Here is a 21,901-nt window from a genome sequence, read left to right as displayed (position 1 = left end):
CGAGCATATGTGCTGAAGGGTGGGAGGGCTGGGCAGAGAGAGAGAACAGGAGAGAGAAGGGGAACGGGAGGACAGGCGGGTGGGTGCTGCTGTGAAATCTGTTCACAGGGGAGCTCTGTGCATTGGTTAGACGTCTTGGCTGCGTGCCCAACTTGGCTCATTGTAATCAAGGCATGATCGGCGACTGCAGGCTACCCTCTCCACCGGCTCGGCTGCCTCACTCCTGGACTCTGCCCAGCCTCTGCCGCTGACATGGACAACTCCGTAAGTACAAGCCTTCTCCTCCGTCCTCTTTGTGTTATTAGGTTTCCTCTCATCTCTGCTATAACCTGGTATCATGCGGCGTGCCTCCATTTCTACCCTGCTGTAGTTCTGATGTGGCTGGCTATGAGGGAAGCCTTGGCAGCTCTCTCTCTCTCTCTCTCTCTCTCTCTCTCTCTCTCTCTGCAGGCCCTCCCCTTCCTTGCCACTAACGGGCTGCTGGGCATGGTGGCTGTCCGCTGGCACACCAAAAAGACTGTGCCTCTATCAGTTGAAATTTAACTTCACTCTGCGCAATATAGTGAGGCTAGTCATAGACATCCTTGCTCTAGAACTGCGCTTGTACTAAAATTCAGGGGCAGCAGTGTGTCTACTCTCTTGCGCCTATTCTTAGTGGTATGTCCTCATGGTCTGTTGTGTTTGGATACCCTGACAACTAGTAGCTATGCGGTAACCACTTTCCAGCTTGCAGCATGAGTGTAACCCAACTTTTCAAGTGTTTTTACTAGGTTTGAACTGATTTGGATAATACAGGCGTCACAGCTTACAACTAACTGGGGACGCCTGCAACCAGTGGTCTGCAAGTATAATGAGCTGCACCATTCTTCTCAGTTTGGATGTGATGGGCATGAACACTTTCCAGTTGTGAGTCATCTTCATTTTGTGCTTATGATATCACATACAGCACACAGCGTTTCTCTTGTCGTCACTGGGGCAACAGTGGAGGATGCCTGACTCATAGTTTGGCATTGCTGCTCGTCCAAGAAGGTTTAACTTCTCACAACAAATGAGGCAGGCAATGAATGGAAATGTTTCATCAAGCGGGAACAACTGCCAAATAGGCCTATATCAATATTTGCTGGTATTTGGAAATGGGCCTAATGAAATTAATGCGCGCATTTTAATCTAATTACAGGGTGGAATGTTACATAGTTTGACTAGTTGCAACAATGAAACGATGTATGTGGCAGAAACATGCGCACACACAGAGAGCCAAATGACAAGGCTTACAGCTCGTGTAAACCAGCAGCGCACATGACTACAAATGCTTCTCACTGGCGAGATGTGATTGGCTCTCTCATGACAAACCCACAGCCCAGAAATTTCTAAACCTGCACTCGGCTTGACATAGTAATCCACAGTATTTTCTCTTGTATACTGAATATACACGATGTGAATATAAAATGAAATGTTACAAATTCTTTATCCCATGACAAAGTAGATAATCGCAGCTGTCCTTAAACCAGGACTGTCATGTGCACTAAAGGAAAAGTAATTAATAATTATAAAAACTTTGGTACTCAATTTGCTCTTCTACTTCAACAGAAATGGTACAAATATAACTACGGTCAGTCGTTATTACGTAAGATCCATTCTGAGAGAGCATATGCTAAGTTCCAGTTCAAGCTGTTGTGTGAGGAGGCGTGCTCTTGCTGACTACATCAAGATGTTTAGGATGCACCACATAGTAATGCCGTCTGTGTAACTGAGCCCTGAGATGACTGTCCCATCTGTGAGCCTGTGTGAACCTTAGCACCGGTTATTTCGTCTGCTCCAGATCAGACTGTGTTATTAGACATCTATTTACAACTAATAATAATGTACAACAGTTATGTTTTGCTTTTTGAACAGGCAAATGCACTTCAGATGATTGGATTGTTCATTTCCTCCCGAGGGCCTGACTTACACATAACTATGGTACTAAACTGCCCCAATGGCCTCTCTGGCCAATCAGTCACTTACTGACTCCTTTTATACAAAGCTGTAAAAAGCCTTGCCCAAGGACACAACAACAGAGCAGTGACTGAACTGCCAACCTTCTAAGTTTTAGTTTTGTAATCTTTTATTCGGCCATATCATGTTATTATTTCTCAAACTGTGTACAGTTTTGTCCTCTTTAGGGTTTGTCCATGTTCTTGTTATGGTTAAGACTTTGCTCTACCACAGTCTGACACAGCCTTCATTTTGTCCTAGTTCAGTTCCGCTCTGTTGCAGAGAGACTTTTTTTTTTCAGGATTTACTGGGTGTGAAAAGTTTTAGAATCACTGCACTAAAATATATCAACACTATGTGACTTCATACAGGGTCTCTACAGGTAGCAGCAAGTCAAATCTATAGCTTTTTAATGCTATATCAGTGCCCAGATATTAATGCACCATAGATTTATGCATTTATCATATATTTAAGTTATATAATAACTATACTATTAAATGTCCAAATTTCCCCACTGCAGGCAAGTCTTGAGCAAAACTGTAAGTAAAACTGAAAGAAAACGTATGTAAAAACTCTAAACCTGCAGTGGAGCATGTTTTGGATCAAATTTGTTGGATTTTTGTTCAAATGTGGAGTAGCAAATGTGCCATTATTTTCAAAGAAATTTGAAGCCTGCCGAAATCGATCGATAGTTTTAAGACCCGTTAAAAAATTACTCGGTTCTCGTGACATTTCAGTTGAGGATCCTCCAGTGTCTTGACGGACAGCCAATCAGATCCTCCGGCTCAGTGCCTTGAGTCTTCCACTTGACTTTTTTGTTCCATAACCCTTAGTATCTTCTAAGGAATTCAACATAACTGTTTTACAGCTAAGCAGCACTGCGAGAGGCCCTGCTTATGCAGCTCAACAACCCGACCCCGTTCAAAAAGGTTTTTTTGCCTTTGCCATCAGGACGTAATGGACAGAAAATAGCACTGAATACACATTTTTGCACTGATCTTGCACCGATTCTTGTTGCATGTTGAAGTTCTGCTTGGATATGAGCCAACTAAGCAAAATGTGGATTTTTTTTAACAATTTTTCAGCTGGTCTTTAACTTTTGATCGGGACTGTATAATGACTTAATGCATTTTATTGTCCTGCAGAAACCCTGTTAAATACTCCTCATGGAGTACATGTGCCGCGCTGCAACCAGTGGCCTCAAGATGCAGGGGGCACAGGGATTTATTTCTGCAAATATAAATAGAACTTTATTACTCAGAGGCTCTTTTTCATTGTGTCTTTTCCTAGACCTCCGGTGACTTGATTCCCAAAAGGGATCATGACAAGGATTTGGAGCTGGACAAAAAAATCGAAGCTCTTCGAAGAAAGAATGCAGCACTGATGAAAAGGTACAAGGTAAGAGCAATTGGTTGTCTGAAGAAATCTCACTACTCCCCTGGTTTGGGCTGCGGCAGTTCATCTCACAACATTATTGTTTTGATATGGCTCAATTTAGGAAGTGGAAGAAGACCGTAAAAAGGCCGAAGAAGATGGCATGGCTCTGCAGTGTCGCAAGGGCAAAGCTGATGACCTCTCAATCACCATCAGCAAGGCCACCAGTGTGAGTAAGGAAATAAACATTGTGCTCGAGTGACTATTTAGCTGACAAACGTTCCTGTCCCCTTTTTGGAATAGGACAGCCGTGTGGTGATAACAAAGCCACTCAACATTGAGCCCGACCAAGCAGGAGAAGGCCCTTCACAAGGTGTAGGTCGAGAGCAAAGGACACAGCTAACGGTTACGATGTCAGCGAAAAAGGTGGATCATTTTCCAGGATTGTATTATAAGTGAATTATCCTATTGTTATAGTGCATAAACGGGAGAATTTTCAACACATGCTTCTCCACTGATCAGTCAGTGAATGTACAACCTTGAAAACCTATACATCTGCTATAGGACTTTTGAAAATATTAGTGGGTCTCTCAAATTGATCAGCAAATTATTATCATGAAGTGGTAATACCCTAAAATGATAATACAGGCCTTTCTCAATATTTTTCCTATGAAGTTCATCATCAAATTATACTTATTTCAAAAAATGTATGTTTATAGAAGAGGAATGAATTGAAATGGCAACAATGTGTGTATACAAGTCCATGTAAGTATTGGCAGTGAACCCCAGTATGCTTCTGGTACTCTTTTTATAGTCTTACACCTAAATCATGAATCGTCATCATCAAGTATTTTATTTGATTGGAACTTGCAATAAAGCATGCTTGTTTTTCATCTGATATTTCACACTTACCAATCCTTTGACCCTCTTCGTTTCAGGGTAAGAGGGTGGTGAGTGAGAAGAGTCCAGGCCCTGCGGACAGCAAGAGAGATGAAGGACAGCCAAGGCCTGTGGAGTCGGCAAGAGTGAAACAACCAGCCCATGTGACCAAGACAGACACAACAGCTCAGGTTAGCGCTGGACACACTCTCTCCCCCCTTTTGGAGCAGCTGTGAGGCTCTAACTAGCACCCCTCAGCACCACTCGGGTTTTATTTACATAGATATCAGACACGCCCTGCACCCATGCGGCACAAAGGCAGGAGGAAGGTCCGGGATGGAAAATGTGAGATGAGAAGAGATAGAATGCACACAAGATTACCATATCCTGAGAAATGTTTGGAGGTAAAAATGTTCAGTGGGTCATTACTAGTGGCTATGATTTTGCTCATATAGCCTTGTAAGATTTGGAGATTTTTGTTGTTAAATTGTTGCATTTTTGTTGTTAAATTATACTTGGCAGATAGGGCCAAAGGGAACAGGAGTCAGGACTAAAGTATAATTAGTTCTTTTCCCTGAACTGATTCTTGGTAACGCCTGATGCTGTAACTCTATTCCATGTTCCAGTGTTCAATACTGTAAATATGGTCACATGTTAACAAAAGGCCTATTCAGACCTGCGTAATGTACAGTGAGTGAAGAAACCCTTGCCTAACTATTTCTATGGACAAAATGTAACAATCTGATACTTTTCTTTTCGGTTACCACACAATTATAATTTAAAAAGATCAAACAAAAAAAATGTCAAAGTGAGATTGAGAACCTATACAACAGTTTCAGTCCCATTGCTCTCATATGTATATATATATATATATTTTTTAAATCATAATACAGACTTTTTTAACCACCTGATTATCAGATGTAACAACATAGACATAACTAGAGTCGTATGAATACTTCCTGAAGCATCTGTAACAAAATGAACATCACACTCATCTGTACTGAGTATTCTAGTTGTGGCACTTAATAACTCAGATATGAAGAGACACATGTACTCAGGCAGCACCGCCGGCTGAGCTGTGAAATGCCACTCTGTCACTGAGCTTAGGCCTGCCCCGAGTGCATAGAAGTTCAATAACAGCTGCTCTGAAGTCTGAGGCGCACACATACAGACACACACAAACACAAGCGTGCTGCACAATCAGTACATGCACCGCCCAAACAGCTGATCCTCTGTGCTGTAAACAAACCGGTCAGGACCAGTCTGGGGCTCACTTCATTGTAATTCTGCATTTTTTTTTATCAAGGTCAATTGTGTTTTTTGTGGGTTGTTTTTATTTCACCAGGAGTTTACACAATTATATTAGCAAAAGATTTAAACTATGACACAGGAAGTGGTAGAATTTCTTTAACATAATATACTGTACTACTGGGCCAATCAGCATGTCAGATCTTTTCCTCTTCCGATGTCACTAATGTTATGGATCCAGAACCATTTATTTAGAACATAAACATTGCAATAAAAAAACCTTCTCTTTATAAATGTCCACTTAAATAGTATAAAACTATGCTTAATCATTACCACTGGCATTGACCAATCAAACTTACTTGTGCTTAGACAAACATGAAGCTCAAGTACTTTAATTACTTGACTTTAAGGGAGAGGGGGTAAGGCTGCAACGACGCGTCGACGTCGTCGACGTCGTCGATTACGTAAATACGTCGACGCCGTTTTTGTGCGTCGACGCGTCGCTTGTTTACATTTCACTTCCAGCGTGGCTGCGCGTAATGCAAACGCTGCGACCGAGGGGGGAAAAAGCACACCAAAAGTCGTCAAAAGTGTAGGAGTATTTCAAGAAACGGCCTAATAATGTTGTTGTTTGCACACTGTGTCGAGCGGAAATGTCATATCACAGCAGCACAACTAACCTGGCTAACGCCAGACTGCTGTGTGCGCTCCAATCATTTCCAACTGCAGCATCACTTGTGATTTTAGTCTGGCGTTAGCCAGGCTACAGCACAACGGCTATGAGCGAACATGTGAAACGAAAACACCCGCGGCTGCAAGGGCCCCGTATCTAAGTCAAACTACGGTGTTGTTTCACTGATTAATCAACGCGTTGTTACGGGGACAGGCTCTGACAGCGCGCACTCACTCTCCGCCTACTTTGCCACATATAAAACCAAAACGGAGCAGTCTGCAAGTGAATGAGCAGGAGAGACCGACCGCCTTCCCCGTCTCTCCCAACACGCGAGTAGGCTACTTCTCCGCTCGTGTCCCGCTCGGCCGTCTGTCTCCCGGTTCTCGCTTCGCCTCATGCTGCCCTCATGCGCGGCTGCATCCCGTCCCCGTGTCCCGGGCGCTGTTCTCATGTTTTCTCTGCGCGGACTCGGGGCATCGGCCACACACTCATTTAAACTCTCTTGTTGTTGTGTCTAGCGGAGAATCAGGACAGTAGTCTGATGGACAGACGAGAGTAAAGCCCTGTCCGTGGCCTTTTTGTCTCAAAGAGGAGTTGAATCCACATGGTTCTCACGAGCACAGTAACTTACAGTAACTCTGGTTCTCTGAATGTGCACAGTCTAAAACAAGTTGGGCGACTCACAGGCTAATTCTCAGTGGTCAGACAGAAATAACCGTCAGGTGCAGGTTTCAGTTAGTTTTAAATCAGCGGTTCCCAAACTGTGGGTCAGGGCCAGAAGTGAGAGAATGGGCCCATTTGCCATTTACTATTTTAAAAAGTGGGGAAAATAGACTAGTAGTAAATAAATATATAAAAGCCATGCCATTTGGACACATCAATGTTTTTTTCTTAATTTTAAATGAAAAAATAATTGGTAACATGAAAAATAATCGATAGATTAATCGAAAAAATAATCGATAGATTAATCGATTAATCGAAAAAATAATCGATAGATTAATCGATAGAAAAATAATCGTTAGTTGCAGCCTTAAGAGGGGGCCAGCACTGTATATCCCATGGCATATCTGTCACAATTCTTCTTGCACATGTTATTAATAATGTGAGTCAGGCTAAAATTATGACTGCGTGAGATGGGCGTGGCCTTCTGGCTGTGACCCGAGTAGATGCAATGCCCTGAAGCACTTCATAACCAAACTGTCAGTTCACACACACCCATCCCAGTAAAATGGGAAAGGGTATCAGTCAGAGATTAAGTGACTATGCCAGTCCAAAATCTTAGTCTGCCTGGAGCTTCCATATTTACAGCCCATTATGTGGCTTGCACCCCTCTGCCGGTTGCCCCAGTCTTCCCACCGTCGTGAAAGAGTCTGATTTGATCTAATTAACATTCGACTGCTTTCTCACTCTGAAAAGGCTCATTATGCTGCCAAAAGAGAGGCCTGGCGACGTGCTGGGATAAGGGGTCAGGGAGTGAGAGGAGGAACAAGAAGAGAGCGACAGAATTAAAAAAAAAAAAAAAAAGTAGCCAGCCATTCTTTTGTTTGTGAAAGTGCCAGACTGCATTTGGCTGCCAGTAGAAGAGGAGTGGGTGTCATTAATATTGTCCGTGGGCAGCACTAGACCACTCACTCACAGCATTCAGTCTGCATTGTCTGCGTTTGAAGGTCCATATCTTGCTTTTAACACCCATGATTCATTTTGTATTTTCAACTAAGTGCTTCTTTTTCATGCTACATCACAGCTTAGATTGTACATAAAAGATGTTTATAACATAGTGCATGGTTCTGCATGTGTTTGCCATCTGAGAGTTTGTTTCAAATGTTGCTTTATAGTGCTGCCTCTTGGCCAGGCCTCAGTTTTAGATAAGAACTGGTTGGACAAATAAAGGTTAATGAATAATTCTATGTAGGCGACATAAAGTGACATCACAAGACAATGGTACTATTACTTTGCTGTACCAATTGTACTGCATCAACATTGTTGTTCAATTCCATTATGATTCCTTATGTTGGAATTAATTTAAAAATATATAACACATATAAGATAAAGAAAATGCCTACATAAAGGATAGAAAGATATAAACATGCACAAGAATCTAAATATTACACATAAACAAAATCAAGTACTTGATACTGTTGCAGATTAGTCCACGAGATGGCAGTGTTGACTAGTCTCTCACATGCTTTAGACATGACTGTACAAAAAAAGAGCCGCCATGTTTATTGTGAGGGTTGCCTGCTGTGTCTGTCACCTTTAAAATAATACAGTCTCATGGTTCACCAACACCCCATTTTTGTCTTCTCACAGCAGGAAGAGGTCAAACAAAACAAAGAGCAAAATGAGGAGCATCAGCAGCTATCAGAGGACCTTCAGGTAAACATGGAAAACAGAATTATTTATAAAAAGTCTTTAAGATAAATACAGTTAATACTCAAAGTATACTGTCTGAGTGGACCTCTCATTTACCTACAGTGGGAACCAGATGTTTACATGCACTATATAAAAAGACACATTTGCATTTTTTTTCTCACTGTCTGACATGAAACCAGAATTACCTTTACTTTTTAGGTCAATCAGAATTTTAAAAAAATGGCAGAATTATTATTTTTGATTTTACATTTTAGTTTTAGTTTTTGCAAAGTCAGAATTTTACATACACTAAGATTACTATTCCTTGAAACAATTTGGGAAAGCCCAGTTGACGATGTCATGTCCTTGTCTGGTTCATCCTTGGGTGCAATTTCTAGACACCTAAAGGTGCCATGTTCATTGGTTCAAACAATTATATTCAAGTATAGAAAAGATGTCATCATACAGATCAGAAAGAAGGCAGGTTCTGTGTCCCAGAGATGAACGTGCTGTATCTGAAATGTGAATATCAACACAAGAGCAAATGCAAAAAGACCTGGTGAATATGCTGAAACTGGTAAGAGTTTATCATTATTCAGTGAAACAAGTACTGCACCAACATGGGCTGAGAGGACACTGCCGGGAAGAAGCCCCGTTTGGCCATAATGACCATTGTCACGTTTGGAAGAAAAAGGGAGAATCTTGCAAGCCTGAGAACACCATCCCAACTGTGAAATAAGGGGGTGGCAGCATCATGCTGTGGTGTTGTTTTGCTGGTGGAGGGACTGGTGCAATTCACAAAATAGATGACATCATGAAGGAAGAACACTATGTGGAAATATTGGAGCAACATCTCAAAACATCAGCCAGTCCAGATCTCAATCCAGTTGACGATGTATGGGCAGATGTAAGGCATGTGCACGCAAGGTGGCCTACAAATTTGGCTCAGTTACACCAGTTCTGTTTGGAGGAATCGACCAGAACTCCTGCCAACTATTGTGAGAAGCTTGTGGAAGGAAATCCAAAACGTTTCACCCAAGTTACAAGCAAATAGAAATAATTGTGAAAATTCTAATTGACCTATAAAAGTGAAAGTTAATTCTATGAATAATGCCTTTTTATATAGTGTATGTAAACATCTGGTTCCCACTGTAAATCCCTATAACCTCTATTCAAGCTAACTGCATCCATCTATCAAGAGTTTTGATCAGAATATTCTTTGTTGAACATTATTAGTTCAATAAAAACACATAAAAATAAATGTATAGATAAGATAATGTAATTTATTTCAATTCTGCTGCTTTTCACATGCAGTGGCAATGAAAAATAAATAAACTAGGGTGTTGTGTAGGTCTTGAATGAGCAAATTTTTCCCCAACACAATTTGTTATCATCACACCTTTAATTTATTTACTGCTCTACATTAAAAGAACCTCTAAGTGCATGTGGACAGACCTTTCACGCTGCTTTGCAGAGGCTGTTTCGTGCTTGTGCCCATCTGCCTCCCCCTTGGTTTGTGTGCTGCTGATGTCGCTTTAGCTCAGAGCTGTCGCACAGATGAGGCCGGCCATAAACTGACTGGGGAGGCAGGGACAGCACGGTTCAAAGGGCTGCCAAATAAGTCACATGTGACAAGTGATGCTGTTCATGTCCTCCGGTCAATGTTGGGCCTGACATAGAATTTCATTTACGGAGGAATGATTTGATTTCAAGAGGTATGACAGACTTTTTTATGTTAGGAGGCAAGACTGAATCTGTGTTTGGGGAAGAAAATTTGCTGAATCTTTTCTTGCATGTAAAGAAATCATAAGTGTTTCCTTGACAAATATTTACAAGTAATAAATTGTACCGCACGTTATGTAAGCCTGTTGAGTTTATTGCGTATTGCAATTTCCCAGGTGAGGCTTCATAAAGGTGACAAATTGAATAGTGCTAATTAGCAGGCAGCAGGAGAAGGCCTGTAGGAACATGCTGGAGCCACACTCTCTTGTGACCCTCATTGCCCTTGGGGCCCCACCTGAGCATCACAGTGGAGACGGAAAACAGAGAGATGAGCAAAGATGCTTCACCATGAAGAGCGGGCAGGAAGGAAACATGTTTACTTAGCTCTGATTGGTTTACACCTGAGAGGAAAAATCACCCATTACAGTTTGTCACTGGCACCTTTCCTGCCTGTGAGGCCTGATAGCCGTCGTTCTGTCTGATAGCAGTGTTCTGTCACTTGCATAAAATTCAAGCTCTGGCAAACACTTCCAGAGTGCTATCTGCTCTTTCACAATCTCTCTGTGAGCACAGATGTGTATGTAGTCCTGATTTGCTCAAACGTTTTGTAACAGGAGCCGATAGTCTTTGAAGTGCTAAAGAGCTCACACCACATCTCCTTTTCAGTATTAGCGAGCAGCTCTATCTGTGCTCATCACTGGAATCAATAAAAGAGGTTAAGAGGGGAATGGAGGCTCGGACTTAATTGAATTTACTGTACATTACACTTTTCCTGTAACAGGCTCTCTGTGATTTGTGTTGCCTCGAGGGGCTCACATGAACCTTTCTGCATCAACTAGGAGCTGACCGGAAAGAAACAACACTCAGTTCCTGCCTATAAAATCTTGTGGAAACCCATTGCATTGATTAGTTTGCAGTCAAGCTCCAGATTTATTATTTATTTTGATATGGCAGTTTGCCATGTTTACCACAGGCTTGTTATGAAAGCAGAGCCCCTGCACTAAAACATAACACCAGCAGTTCTGTGTTTGAACGATGGAGACACATGCAGACAATATATTGAATGACTTTAGCTAAAGCCCTTTTTTTTCTCATAGTGAAATGATTAGTCCCTTTGTCCGCTTTGCATCTAGTTATAAATCCTTCTGGCTAGTTGTTGTTATTTATATTATTGGGGCAGTATTGCTCCCTGAAAGTTGTGAGACAAATGCATTAATTAAGAAAGTAAGGAACCAGTTGAGATCACATTTCAATACTGTGTGTTTGCACTTCCGCTGCCATTGTTTTTAAACAACAAATACCAGGTACAGGCCCTTTATTAACTACTGTTTGAAGACATTTGTTATTTCATATAATAACTTCCAAAGCTTCTTTTCACAGAGTCTGTTGGGCAGCACGGATCTCAACTTTCCAACATCGAAGGAAGAGCAGGGGGAATATCTGCGGTGGAAGAAAGAGCGTGAGCAGATTGACAGAGAGCGAGTCGCACGACACAAGAACGCCAAGGGCCAGTGGAGACGGGCCTGGGACATGGACAAGTCTGAGAACATGTGAGGATCCATTCTCACATCGTACTGTCACATTTACACTCTTTCTTTGTCTATATGTTCCTGTTACTTTTACTAATAGACACTTATTACTAGAGCAACAAAACATACAGTATCAGCTGCCCTCTTTCCAAACATTTTCAGTTCTACATTTCTTCTGGTTTGCCGGTGAAACCAGGGTGTAAACTTTAGGGTAACAACTGCATAAGCAAGTCCTCCCCATAGGAGCAGAATAAAATGAATCTCTAGTCTTAAAATGACACACAATCTTTGAAACAATCAGTTGTGGTCAGCTGCTCTGGATAAGCCTCAAGTGCGTAAAGTGGAAAATCAGAATGTGAATATTTCATTCATTGAGCGTGTAAAGACAAACAGCAAAAGAAGAATGTACCAGATGTTCTGTGACAGTATTCTAACCTGAAGTCAATCATTGCAAGTACATGTTTTGGACCAAAGTGAACTACCACGTGGCTGAAACATATACGACACAAAGAAGGAAGAAGTAGCTATTTTTGTCCAAGGATACAGGATGGAATGCCTTTCCTTATTTGGAAAACACCATGGGTCTAAATAGGAAATGTAGATTTGATGCAACAATCAAGATAAATTCAGCTGAAGGCAAAATGTAGATGCGTGATTCACAAAGCATGTTGGAGAAGCCTGCTGCTGGTGTTATTGGGGCATGACGTCACCAGAACAATAAGGCAGAATAATGGCACTCACAACATGACGAAAACATCATCTGCCGGCTCTCAGGAACAGGCATCGTCATTGGTGTGTGATTTTGATCTCACTTTTTTTCCCCCTCCTGTTAAGGTTTCCAGGCAAATCTGGGGACTGGATACCTTCCAGCAGAGGTGAGAGTTGTTCATAGAGAGCGTCGAGAGCTATCAGTACTTCACCTCAAATCACTGAATATGATTTACGATTGTTTTAGGTGGCCGAAATTCAAGAAGAAGTCAAAACAGGACAAGTTCAGATTCACAAGGTATTTTCAATATCATTGTATTTTATTGTATTGTATTTTTACATATTGTGACTTATCTTAGAAAATTTCCAACGTAGTAGAGATTTTGAAATATCACCAAATACCGTAAACTGGACTGGCTTGATTGCTGCAATCCAACTTAAATCTCAGTTTGAATGTTTGAAATGAGAAAATCACATCACACTATCTTGTCTCCATCGGGCCTTATGCTCATGATCTGCTAACTCAGTAACTTAGACGTCCCCAAACATGTCCTGAAAAACATGCGATTCTTGCATTAGTTTAGCATTTCTTCCCAAATGCTCCTGGACACATCTAAAATGTGCACCGCAAAATAAAGGTTGATTTTAAAACATCACTTGCTAATTTAATCGCAATTTCAATCCTTGTCAAGCAGAAATGTTCCCCAAATCGCGCAGGCCTAATTCTATCCTTTGTTTGTAAGCACATCTTACGTAATTCCCATGTGGAGTCTAAAAATATGTTGTTTTTTTCCAAGTATTAGGTCACACAAGAATAGTTGGTTGGATTCATATGTTCACTGTGACTAACTCTTGATATCTGCATAAGGTCACGTGAGGCGAGGCAAAACGAAGGAATCCAAGAATGTGCAAGCGCTGGGCAGCAAAGCAAAAGGGAAAGATCGTCTGACTGGCAGGGCTAGGAGGTCGGTAAATGCCAAGTATCACTATTAAATTCACTCATATAAGAAACGTAATGTCTTTGTTAAAATGAAATCTGCAGACTTGATTTGGAAGTTGTTGTCGCTTCTGACAAAATAACCCAAGGAGGCCTCAATTACATCTCACAACATGTACCTTTTTTTTCTTTAAAAGCTTTTCACTGTTGTGAATCAGGCCACAGTGTTGGTAGATGAGGAGGCTCTCAAGAGTGTAGTGTTACACAAGCATTGCTCATAATTTCAAAGATGAAGAAGAGGCACTTCAATATGGTCTTGTCAGTTGTAAAGACTTCCTGTTAAGTCTGTTTGATGCATGGATTCGAGGGCACTTCTAATGAATATGTGCAATTTTACATTTTTGCTTTGTCTGTTTTTCAGATGGGAATCTAACGCAGATGGAACTTTACAGGTAAGCCAAGCTTTGTGGTATAAAAAGCAACATTTGAGTCCAATGAATCGCTGTTTTTGTCTTTAAAAAATGAATCAAATCAAGTCATGTTTTCGGTTAATTCTATCATGCATGCATGCTGTGACCCTGGAGGTTTCTGGGAGGGTATTTCACTTTCCCCTCCATCTCAAAACTCAAAACATGCACAATATGGGCAAATTCTCTAGCTTGATGCTCTTGACCATGAACCTAGCCAAAGATCTGGAGATGGGTCAAAGGCACAGCATTGTTGTTTTCCAATACTTTATACTTATTAATACCAATAAATAAAGACGCTTATGGGACATATGTATTAATATGACTACCCTTGTAATAACAATAATAGATTTGTCGTCTTCCTCTGATTATAGGACCCTGAGTCAACAGCACTGGAAGAATTCTTGGAAGAACTTGATGCCCTCACAGAATCATCCCCGGCTGATCAGGCGAGACAAGGAGAAGACACAAAAACAAAAGATCCACCTAGCCCTGCGCAGGAAGTAATGGAAGACAATGTTACACACGAGAAAGCGGACTCCTCAGCCCCACGGGGTTTGGAAAAGAAAGTGCGCTTTTCAGATGAACTCGTACAGGAGAGCGGAGTGTCCCATGAGCCGGCCCTTTCTGAGTCAAGGAGTCCGCAGTCAATGAAAGGTTCCTCGCCGAAGAAAAAGAAACCCCAGGGACACAATGCAATAGTGGACGGTTGTGTTCCTCAAGAGGAGGGAGGAGAGTTACCAATGGCCCCCGTTACAGAGCACAAAGAAAATGATTGTACAATAAAAAGCGTGAGCTCTCCTACACTCCGCTTCAGTACCGCTGATAAAGCCAATCAGCCTGGAGAAGTCGGAAAGTGCAACATGAACAGCACAGGTACAATTTAGATCAGTGGTTTCTTAACTGTAGTTCTTGGTCTTTGTATCCATTTACAAAGACCATGACGTACACTTTCCCCCTGACTTGTTTTCAAACACCCCAAGGGGTCCCCGTACCTTTGGTTGGGAAACACTGACTTTGACACCTGTTTCGATACATTGCTTTCTGAACCATATCGTCAAAGTGTGGTGTTTTTGCAGAGGAGCTGATTGACTCTGGCTTGTCTGTCCTAAATCTGGAGTCCGGAGAGGCACACCAAGCACACTCCACCAGCAGCAGCGATAAGGTCAGAGGGAGACGGGGGACATACGCGAATCGATGCATGTGTGAATGCACTGATGGAGCAAAGTGCAAATGGATGATGAGGACAAGGAGAGAGGCCAATGTGGGCTAACATGCAAGCATCACAGAAGGAAGCTCAAGTGTCAAAATGTCCACCACTTTAAAAGCTATTGATTATTCCACCTTTTGGATGCCAGAATTAATGCTTTTTAAACAATGAATTCTGCACTCTATCCCCCACACCCAGAGCCCATTTCATCATTTATAAAAGAAAATGGAGTCTTAATATTGCCCAACACGGACCTTTGTAGCAATTCTGTGATTACACACCACTCGTTTCAGATATTAAGTATATTGTATTGCTTAACTACGTGACTGTGAAATTTGACCTAACTTAAATGTGGTGACAGTCATTTCAGCCATTCACAACATTGCACTTATGATGCCAAATCAAACCCCAGTATTTTAAGTAAGATTTGTCCACTTGGCTAACAGCGTCATCCGTTCAACAGCAGGCAAATTGATAAACGGCTGCTCTAATATCAGAGTGTCATATCTTTTCTTTCTGTGCAGGCAAGAGAGCACGGGAAGATTGTTTGAGAGAGACTTCATGGACGGATACAGTCACCAGATCGCGGCGGCTGTATACCCGGATCTGGCAGGCTGCTCGATCTGAAACTGGCGGAGGGACATGAAGTAAAGGACTGGCTGATAAAGCATATCCTGTCAGTGAGAAAGCAATTGTCCTTTCACTTCCTGTTTAAATATTCATGACATCCAAGCACTTTACACTGATGTTACGTGAGTTATGTTATATGTTGTACACATGAATGCTGCTTGAGTGCAATAACAGTAAATGTTTACGTTGCTATGAACACTTGAGGGTACAAATCAGCTGGCAAACAAATCATTCTTACTTCAAGTAGCCTTATGATTAATCAACAGCCACAACTGATTTAATGCCTGGTTCTGCCTTATAAGAATAGTAAAAAAAAAAAAAGAACAGAAGTATTTTATTATAGGCTTATTGTAATGTTGGTCCTTCTCGAAACTTTTTTCATTTGAAGCCACCTACTGCTGCATTCATCATATGAAAGTACGTCACTTACAGTAAATCGCGAGCGTTATTGCAAAACCACTCGGTCTCACTGCATTAATGATTACTGAGGGCAATCAACACACTTCTGAGGCCGCTCTAAAGTACCCAGTCTCCAATCTGTGGTTTTCTACTGGGATTCGATTGCACTAATGGAAATTATTGTCATAATTGAGGAGATGACTATTTTAATAAGCTTACTTATCAGTATTCAATATCGGTGCCTTGATTTTTGGAGTTTGCTGAGGTGACATTTTACAATCCTAGTAGTTCAGAGATATTTATGTATTTGTGACTGTTTATCAAGGATGAACTGTTTAATGAATGCAATTACATTTAATTTATTGTCCTAATACTGTTTGTTGTTTTAGCCTTTACCTTTCAACTCTCTGAAGCTTTTAAAAAGCTCTTGTCTTCAACTAGTCTAGTCTGGTAAACAGTTATGTAACTGTAAATAGCAGTGGATGTGTTCAGTCTTTCCCTGCTTTTGATTATTTTAAAACATAATCAGGAGCTCACACCACATGCAATAGTGTTCAGTCTAGTCTGCTGTTTCTCAGTAGGATCCTTATTCCATATTTTGTTGGAACTTGAATGGATGAAATGTGTTATCTGGAGGCACTCAAATCCTTTTAATGGCAAGAAGAGGTGGCTGTAGTGTCAATTTTTTTTTTTTACACCCTCTTGTGTAAGAGGTGTGATTTGCGCCTTCACTCGTTTGTGCAATAAAAAAAAGCCTAATTTTTGTGGAACAATGTAGAATAAAAACAACAATAAAGGTTGTTTTCAGTATTTGCCGTGGTCCTATCTCTTCATTCACTCCATATTTATTTTCAGCTCTGTTTTTTTTTTCAGATCAATTCTCTGATGGCATAGAGTGTCTTCTTTAAAGTCACAGCCCCACAGGGAAAGCGCAGATGTAACAGAAATGTTGAGTACAGGCTTGTATCCACAGTGCATGAAAGCAGCCCGCGGTCCACTGGGCCTGATCTCGGCCGGCCGAGCTGGAGTGCGATTTGATTAATTTCACATGAACTCCCTGCTGGCCTGTTACACTGCAAACTGCTCCACTACAGCACAGGTGGGACCTCCCATAGGCCATTTTAATTATGTCTGCTTTAGTCAGCCATCATGACGCTGCCCTATTGTTTAGGCCATACACTGAATTGGTGCAGTGTATGGATTTATAGAGAATTGGAGTACCCAGCTTTGTTGCATCACGTGGCCGATGTACATGTATTGTTTTGATTCTATGATGTACGAGTTATATCAGTTTTACTTCTAAATCCAATGCACTGTAGTAGCAAAACGAAAACAACAAAATATTTTACATGCTCAAGCAATATGTAGCTTTCAAAAACAACAGAGATGCCAGCGATATAACACATAGCCTATACTTATAACGATCAGCTAGGCACGGCAACTCATTTTGCAGTGGGTTATCAAAATAAAACTTTTGGAAGAAGACCTATTGTATTGTTAACCCTAATGCTTTGCTACCTGAAGTGTACACAAAGTAGCCTCATCTCCATGGAAACTGTCGATGTCCCGCTCCAGGGAACGTTAGACGGCAGGTGTGGAGAAAGGCGAGCACTACTTACAGTAAAGGTGCATGTTTTTAAAAAGCTATTTTTCAACCCATAAATACAAGTATTGTTAAAAAAGAATACTAGTATTTGATTGCCTTTATTTTGGTAAAATGCTACGCAGTGTGGCTTTATTTCGCTTCTAGGCTACTGTTCATAATTATATTCTTACAGCCACACAATGACACCTCCGGTTAAGATCACAAGCCCTGATAGTCTCCCGCCTGTGTAATTTTCCAAGGTTTAATCCCCCTCAGTGACTCGAGAGGTGTTTCATTATGGCTGATGGATAAATTTTAGTAAAAGTGAGGTCTTGCCAGGCCCCGCAACCTTGACACAACCTCCTGCAGGCAGTTCACTGCTGCGGACTCAGATATAACCCCCCTCTCAGCTCCAGCATCATGTCAATGTAGTGCAGTTGTTTGTTTGGCTCCGAAGTTTATAATTTCTTAATTGTTAAAAATACTTACAGAGTTCATTGTGCTCTTAACTTGTGTAAAAATGGTACATAGGTTAAAATAATAACAATAATCATCTGTAGTTGAAGGTTAAAAAAAAATCTACCATAAAATAGTAATGAAATAAAATGGTATACATGATTATTAGGTAGCATTAATGCTGTCATTTTGAGATTTATTTAAAAGTTTATGTAGCTGCACTAACTATTGCTCTTTTTGTTTTTTTAAATTGTGTTTTACTTTTCTTTGGATGTTTTAATTTACTTTGATACAATAATTGAATATGAATTATTCTTTTTCCTTTTCTTATTGTTATTTGTTGTTGTTTTGATAACTACAAATAAATAACACCATTTTGTGCAATAACTGTGTGCGTTTTTGTACTGTTACATGTTTGACCTTTAGTTGCCCCACATAAAACTGCAGATTATCGGATACATGATTAATAAAATGTGAGTAAATCTCACATAAGCGTTTGGAACCTTGGCTATATCTCGTTGCCAAAAAGCCCTCTGCTTGTCATCAGTCAACCCTCACATAAAATCTAACAGCGGAAGCAAATTGAAATGTGCTTATGTCATAACAGTCCCAGCTGCTGAAATTACATTGTTTTAGAAGAGGCTATTAGTGCGCCTTTATGTGCACCATGATTGATAATGCAATAGAGCGTCTTGGTTGCTGGCTTAAGGAGCCATGAGGTCAGCTGCCACGTCCTGACTCCGAGCCGTAACTGTCACTTGACTGATCTCTCTCGTCAATAGGTCGCCCATTGTTCTTTCATAAATCACACGCATCCACGAGAGCCACTGGAAACTGCAAATCTGTCAGCCCATGTAGCATAAACAGGTCACCCATCATTGACAGCACCGCCTTGACTAGATGTGTATTCCACTCTTGTGCCGCATATGGTCACAGTGTCTTCACTGATGAAAAGGACTTCCTGTTCAAGCCATAAGGCACACATGTCCTGACATTGGTTTTGAAAATCTGTCACCCATTGACTAGCGGCACGGTTTGCATCACAGAGAGAATCAAGTCATTATCGTTTCAGTGTCACATTGAATGATGCTTCTGAGCGGCAGAAGAAAGCAACCTTTAAAGCCAAACCATGTGTTAAGAAGAGGGAGCGAGATCAAAATAGCGCCGGGCCCTATTGTGTAATATGTTCTGTGTTTTGTACAGTGCAAGAACAGAGCTCTCAAATCAATACGCCTCCCTCACACACTGCTCTGTTGCTGAGAAAAGTGAGCACAGTGATTGGGCTTGTTTTCACTTCAGAGTTCACTACATGTGACTGTGTGAAGTGCTTTGTGGGAGAGCAGTGGCTCACCAGGGTGAATGCTTCTCTTTCTATGGACAGAATTCAACCAAACCTGCTAATAATTGATTTCTCATTTTGCACTTTTAGATAGAATCTGTCCCAAACGTCCCTCTTTAAAACAATCAATAAATGTGGGCTAGAGCCAGTCCAAAGAAGGTCAAAGATGATTTTAGAAACAAGGTAAGGAGTGAGGTAAAAACCTACCATTTATTTGAATATATGTATATATTCTCCTTTCTGGCGCTAAATAAATATAATATTGTTAACTTACATAATAATGTCAACAGTAGGTCATGGTCTACAGAGAAGTGTTACAAACCCATAAAAAATGATTAATTTCCTAAGTCGTTTATTTGTATCATTTCATATACTGTACCTAATGTACATTAATAAAAATCTGCTAATTACACTAGAAGTCCATCAAGGCCAAAATTTGTACACCTGCCCTGTACATAATCCGACACACGAACATGTTTACATAGTTATATGCACATACCTGAGCATAACTTATAATGCGGGGTCTTCTACTGGGAATCCAGGTCAGATCCAAAAGGTAACAAAGCCTGTTAAATGCAATGATGCTATATTAGATTAGCCTAAGCCAGATGCACGGAACAAACCCAAAAACTTGACATGTTGTTAGTGTACAGGCAGGGTATGGGTCAGTGGCCTCAGATGTCCGAGGTGAAGCCAACATTTTAAGGCATACAGATGGAACAAAACGCATAGTGTCGACAGGGAACAGTGTTAGTTGAAGAAGTGAGGCCTCCTCTATTCTCAGTAAAAGTAAGTGTAGTCCAGCATCCACAAGGAGCTCCAGAGGAAGAGCTGTGATCCGACCCGCGGCGCTCTCGAAAACACTCCATGTCCTGTGTGGGGAGGACGTGTGGCCACGAGGCCTGCTCAGCCTCCTCTCGTAGCTGATGTTGGGGGCGCATCTGTATTCGTCTGCTCGGTGTTGTCCTCTTCATCACCCGGTATCCACGTGCCCTGGGTGTCCGCGTAACTGTTCACTCCTGAATGTGCGCTGCTCGGATGTATTTTCTCCGCGCTCGTGTGACCCTGAGAGGACGGGTGCAGTTCCTCCTCCTGCTCCGGGCGCGCAGTTTGCGCCGCTCTGTCGGTTCTTTCGTCCCATAGAAACGCGTGGCTGTGCGTGACTGTGTCCTGTCTGCTGACGTTCAGGGACAGTCCCGGCTGTGTAGAGTTCCACTCGGACATGTTGCTGCTTGTGGACAGGTTCGTGGTGATGTTGGGGCTGGCGGTGACCTCGTCCGGCGCCACTGGTTTACCCCCTGAAGACCCGCTGGTCGGTTTCCAAATTAAACTGTAGTAAATGGCCAGAATGATGGCTGCTAAGGACACCGACAGTACATAGGCAAAAACAGTGGCTAGTCTCACCCACTTCTTGTTCGTCTTAGCTGCCATCTTAGCCTTTTTATCCCCCGTGTAAGTGGCAGGTTTGCCCCTCTCCATATTGGGCATGAAGTCCCGCTCTCTCATATTGCCCCTGTTTTTCCCTCGATGCTCCACCACCCCCTCCGTCTTGAATGCTTCTTGTTATCCACAGTCCAAGAGAAGACAAGCAGCAGGGGTCCACGGCAGAGGAGCAGGACCACCTTGAACGCGTCCTCAGCGCAGCGCCGTTTCGCAGCTACACCGTTCTGCTGTCATTCATGTGTTCCTCAGTGCACTGCGCCTTGCGTTCAGCAGCAGCCAGTGCAGCACTGCGTTTCATAATGGACATCAAGCATCCACAGAGCCTCAGCATCCGACAGAGGCAGGACAAATGTCTATCCCGAGCGACATTTCCGACAAACCGTTGACAGAGTAGGCCCAAGGCGCATCCGCAATCTGCGATTTGATGTCATTTATTAAAGAGATTCAGTGAGATCACACGGTCCACAACTGTATGTCTTACCCACTAAATGAAGTGGCTGGCTCAGCTAAAAATACTGGAGGGGGCGGGCGGTGGCTCTTAAAGAAGCAGCAGCTGTAGCGGACCCACAACAAACTCCAGAGCACAAATCACTGCAGAGAGTGCGCACACGCGCCTGCGTGCAACTGGGAAATTAGGTCTACATATCCAATAAAGTTTGTTTGAACTAAAGTAATGTAACTGGGACAAGTCCATAAGCCTATGAAATATAGGATAGCTAAACTGAAATAGGGCTTTTTAAAGTCGTCTACAGGACTGGGTTGCTTTAGTATGTTGAGGAGAGGAAAGAAAATCAATAAATGAGATCTTTATAGTGTCTAGCTGTTTCTCCTAGACCATCCTGAGTAATGTTTAAGACCAAAGTGAGCTCATGGCTTGTTGCTCCTGCTTCTTGTTTTTGTCTCTTGAGAAACAGGCAGCGCAAAAGCTCAGGTTAGATTCCAATGTGGATTTGCAAGAGATCTCACTTTGTACTGA

At 41.8% G+C, this 21,901-nt stretch overlaps 2 protein-coding genes across 3 annotated transcripts; one reads left to right on the top strand and one right to left on the bottom strand.

Moving 5' to 3' along the window:
* The first annotated feature begins 47 nt into the window (after positions 1 to 47).
* ccdc9b (coiled-coil domain containing 9B) lies at positions 48 to 17,387 on the top strand. Of its 2 annotated transcripts, XM_079573979.1 has the most exons (14): positions 48 to 264; positions 3,265 to 3,372; positions 3,473 to 3,577; positions 3,652 to 3,774; positions 4,287 to 4,418; positions 8,462 to 8,524; positions 11,603 to 11,772; positions 12,586 to 12,626; positions 12,707 to 12,757; positions 13,328 to 13,424; positions 13,818 to 13,848; positions 14,238 to 14,739; positions 14,943 to 15,028; positions 15,598 to 17,387. In XM_079573979.1, exons 1-14 carry the CDS (start codon positions 253 to 255, stop codon positions 15,622 to 15,624), a joined length of 1,548 nt encoding a protein of 515 aa, XP_079430105.1. In that variant the 5' UTR covers positions 48 to 252; the 3' UTR covers positions 15,625 to 17,387. The 2 variants fall into 2 exon arrangements, with proteins under 2 accessions (XP_079430105.1, XP_079430106.1); XM_079573980.1 differs by lacking the exon at positions 15,598 to 17,387 and having other exon boundaries at positions 14,238 to 14,784; positions 14,847 to 14,969.
* A 2,318-nt stretch (positions 17,388 to 19,705) lies between these two features.
* LOC306975853 (uncharacterized protein) lies at positions 19,706 to 21,455 on the bottom strand. The gene has a single exon (XM_079573627.1). It carries the CDS (start codon positions 20,986 to 20,988, stop codon positions 20,389 to 20,391), a length of 600 nt encoding a protein of 199 aa, XP_079429753.1. The 5' UTR covers positions 20,989 to 21,455; the 3' UTR covers positions 19,706 to 20,388.
* Positions 21,456 to 21,901: the final 446 nt, after the last annotated feature.

The sequence above is a fragment of the Gobius niger genome (genome assembly GCF_951799975.1).
Source record: "Gobius niger genome assembly, chromosome: 16".
NCBI lineage: Eukaryota > Metazoa > Chordata > Actinopteri > Gobiiformes > Gobiidae > Gobius > Gobius niger.
The sequence above is the reverse complement of the archived record's forward strand: the minus strand, read 5'-3'. Positions and strand labels throughout refer to the sequence as shown.